Genomic DNA, 3,894 nt, shown 5'->3' on the forward strand with positions numbered 1-3,894 from the left:
TTTTTTCACCATGTGCAACATTGCATTGTGATGAAAATGCCCGAGTCTCTTATGCCATACATCTGCTGTTATCTCTTGGCTCGAATAGGCAGCTGACCTTCCTTCCATTAGATCAAATGAAAAGCTTTTTCCTCTCATCTTAACTTGGCAGATTTCTTGACCCTTTGGATCAAATATCACACACTTCTTATCCCTAAAATTAAACTTAAAACCATTTTCCAAAAGTTGTCCTACGCTCAGTAAATTTTGATTAAGTTCTGGAACAAAAAGTACATCTAAAATTAACTTGGTACTTGAGCTGCTTTCAATAGCTACTGTTCTTTTTCCTTTGGCAGAAAGATAATCGCCCTTACCGATTTTGGCTTTGGAGATTTTGGACTTGTCTAAATATTTGAAAATATCCTCATCATGAGTCATATGATTTGTACAACCGCTATCAATTAGCCAGGACTCGCTTCAGACGCTGCTTGTAAAACTTGATGCGACAAAAAGTTGATCTTCTTCCTGTTTATTAACAACTCGAGCCTCTACATCTTGCTGCTGAGTTTTGTTTTTACGGATGATCGCTTCATGCCCAAGCTGATTACACTTAGTGCACTTAGCATCAGGCCTCTTCCAACACTTGAAAGGTGTATGCCCGAGCTTGTCGCGATGCTTACAAGGAGAGTAGTTTCTTTTGAAACTACCTGTTTTGTTTTTTGTTGCTTTGTGCTGCACCTTCTCCATCAGTTGGTTGGTACTTCTTATTTTACTTCTTCTTAGAACGTCCATCATCGTGATACTTGGCTGGTAAGGCACCTTTGACAGCTCCTCCTTGTCTCATAACACGCCGTTGCTCTTGCGCTTGAAAAGCACTTAAGAGCTCTGAAAGTGTTATCTTAGACAAGTCCTTAGTATTTTCTAAGGTTGTTATGGTAGCCTCAAATCTTTTAGGCGCCGTTACTAGGATTTTCTCAACGATCCTTGAATCATTGAAAGCAGAACCCAACAATCTGATGCGATTTGCTAAATTAAGGAGTCTGTCAGAGTACTCTTTTATGGTTTCACTTTCTTTTATCCTTTGCAGCTCAAACTCACATACCAGATTCAACACTTGTATCCCTCGAATCCTTTTATCTCCTTCATACTCAGTTTTGAGAGAATCCCATACCTCTTTCGCTGATTCAAGATACATGATACGAGTGAAGATATTAGATGAAACTACAGTAAATAAGCATGCCATTTCCTTTGATTTCCTAGTATTCTTCTCCTTGTGAGTTTTAATCTGCACCGTCGTGGGATTGTCCGGCAAGGGAGCTATCTCATATTTAGCTTCAACAGCTTCCCAAAGATCCAAAGCTTGCAGACATATCCGTATTCTAACTGCCCAGATTTGATAACTTTCTCCATCAAAAGTTGGTGGTTCCATTGAAGAAAAATTTGCGTCTCCATTCATGGTATCCACTGGATCAGATTGATGTACACACTCACAGGTCCGTTAAGATTCAAGCTCTAATACCAATTTTTGGTTTAAAATCGTTAAAGAGAAACAACGCAGGAATTCAATTTAAAAGCTGGCCACAGAAATAGAGATGGAGTTTGAAGAAGAGAAAATGCAGAGTGATAGAGAGATTAATTTCTTGTCGAAAGACCGTCATTTATTGATCATCAACTTAGCAACTTAAATAGATGCTATTACAACTAAAAATAGGACAAATAAACAACTTATTTCTACCAAAACTAAGCAAACTAATTAGTTTCCTACCAATGATAGAACTCCTAAATTAACTAGGATTGTAAGTAAAAAAGCTAGAGAAAAAAAACAGAGAAAGACGTGCATATTCCTAAAGCAACTCTCAACACATATGATGTCTAGACCTTGCCTAGTGTGTGTGAAAACCAAAATAAAGAGTGAGTTTAGGAGATGATATAGGCGTTTGTTTGATAGCCATTTTCATACCCTCTTTAACCTACCCTTGTGCATAATCCTAGTTAATCTCATTGAGCCTTTAGCTACTTTCTTTGGCAGCCTCATATGTAGCCTAATCCTTTTTTTGATTGACCATAATTTGATCCAAAACTTTTAAGCGCTTTAGAGTAAAATTAAGTGAGTTAAGAAGTGGAAATTCAAGAAGGAAAAGGTGAAATTCAAGCCCCTAAGTAATAGTTATTGGTGTGTATAATCGATATGCATTGTGGGTTGGGAGTTGTGTACTGTAAGAAAATAAAAATTTGTTCACATTAAATAAGTTGTGAATATAAAATACTCCTACCATGGTGTATGTGATTAATCTTAATGAGATAGGGAAAAAGCAAAACATAGAGGTAGACAAAAGTGGTGTAAAGTGGTTGTTAAAGGTGAAAGTGTGATGGATTAAAGCGCTTAGGGAAGACAGTCACTATTACTGGCCAGAATAGTTCCTACCCATCCCTTAGCCTACATTACAACCCTTAAAGACCTATTTGATCATAAGCTTTAACATTCTAGTATTAGTGGAGTACTGCACTTAGGGAAAACCTATGGTTCATCTTGTGTAGCTTGTGAATTCCTTGGGAGAGTGAGCGTAACTTGATTTTTGTACCCATTTTGTTATGAATTGCATTTATGTGAGTGTTTATGGGTAACTTAGTTGGGTGAATTTTATGATGTATTTGGTTTAACAGTATGTATGAGTTTGCCAAGTAGGTGAGTCAACTCTTGAGTCTAGGATGTTTTGGAGTAGTATTCTTGAGATTTACATTGTGTACATAACATGCTTAGTGTAGAAACTTGCGTTATGTGTAGTCATTGTAGTAATAGCGTGAGTGTCTTGTTTGTAGTAGAAGTGTGCAGTCACTTCAGCTTATGATGCTTGGAGTAAAGATTTGTTCGAGGACGAACAAGTCTTTAAGTTTGGGGTGATGATTTGAGGTGAATTTATGCGCTCTAGTGTTGTTATTCTAGCTAATTTGGCCTTGTTTTGAAGACAACTTGTGTGATTAACGAGTAAATATGGATATAAATGTTTTTAAGTATGTGGTTACAATGTTTAAGGTGTCTTTCAAACAAGTTTGTACTTAATTAGGTCATTTTGAGTCTAGATGAGAAAACTAGTATTACTAGCTTGAGCTAGGTGTCGTTCTAGTTGATCTCAATGGATTCTAACGTGTATAATGAGTTCCTAATGGTTTGATTGTGTAAATATTTGTGTAAAAAATTGTTTATACTATTCAAAGTTCAATTGAAATAATACTAAAGTCGAAACACTAAGCTAGAGATTTAAAGGATGAAACTAGTCTTAGCTTGAGTTTCTAATTCGTTGTTCTTGATGTTTTGTTGTTTTGACATCTAACCCATGTGCTTAAAGATATAGATTCTTGGTGATCTGACTTGTATGATGTTTGGATAATACACAAGTGGAAAATCAAGTGCAAACAACACCATAAGTCTTGGATGGACGGACAAGTGCAAGACATAATTTAAACGGTAAAGGATGCAAATTCCAGTGAGCTCTCGCGTTGAGCCCGCATCACGACCCCTATTCCAATGAAATAGGTGGCACTTTGCATGGTCTATTCCACCAAAATAGGTTTCACATCGCGGCCCCTAGTCCTAGGGAGAAAGGGAGCAGGGGCACATCGCGAGGCAAACTCCCATACAGCTTAATTTTGTCCCATTATATAAAGGATCCCTGTACACTTTGTAACACACCTTGGATGACTTGGAGCTTTCGAGAGGGGCTGGTACACACTTTAATTAGGGTTTATTTCTCTTTACTTTATCTTTTTAATGGATTTTATCATGTGTTCATTGAATTGGATTACAGTTATGTCTATTAGTGGCTAAACGCTCCCTTTTTGGGGTTGAGGCCAAGAACATGTTTACTTTCACTTCGAATTGAATTAGTTTGGATTTCTTATCATATTTGGTTGTTT

At 37.0% G+C, this 3,894-nt stretch overlaps 1 protein-coding gene across 1 annotated transcript; it reads right to left on the minus strand.

Annotated features, from left to right (window-relative positions):
- Positions 1 to 748: 748 nt before the first annotated feature.
- On the minus strand, positions 749 to 1,435 carry LOC124887135. Its single transcript, XM_047396327.1, has one exon. It carries the CDS (start codon positions 1,433 to 1,435, stop codon positions 749 to 751), a length of 687 nt encoding a protein of 228 aa, XP_047252283.1.
- Between the last annotated feature and the right edge of the window lie 2,459 nt (positions 1,436 to 3,894).

The sequence above is a fragment of the Capsicum annuum genome, chromosome 9 (assembly GCF_002878395.1).
Source record: "Capsicum annuum cultivar UCD-10X-F1 chromosome 9, UCD10Xv1.1, whole genome shotgun sequence".
Lineage (NCBI taxonomy): Eukaryota > Viridiplantae > Streptophyta > Magnoliopsida > Solanales > Solanaceae > Capsicum > Capsicum annuum.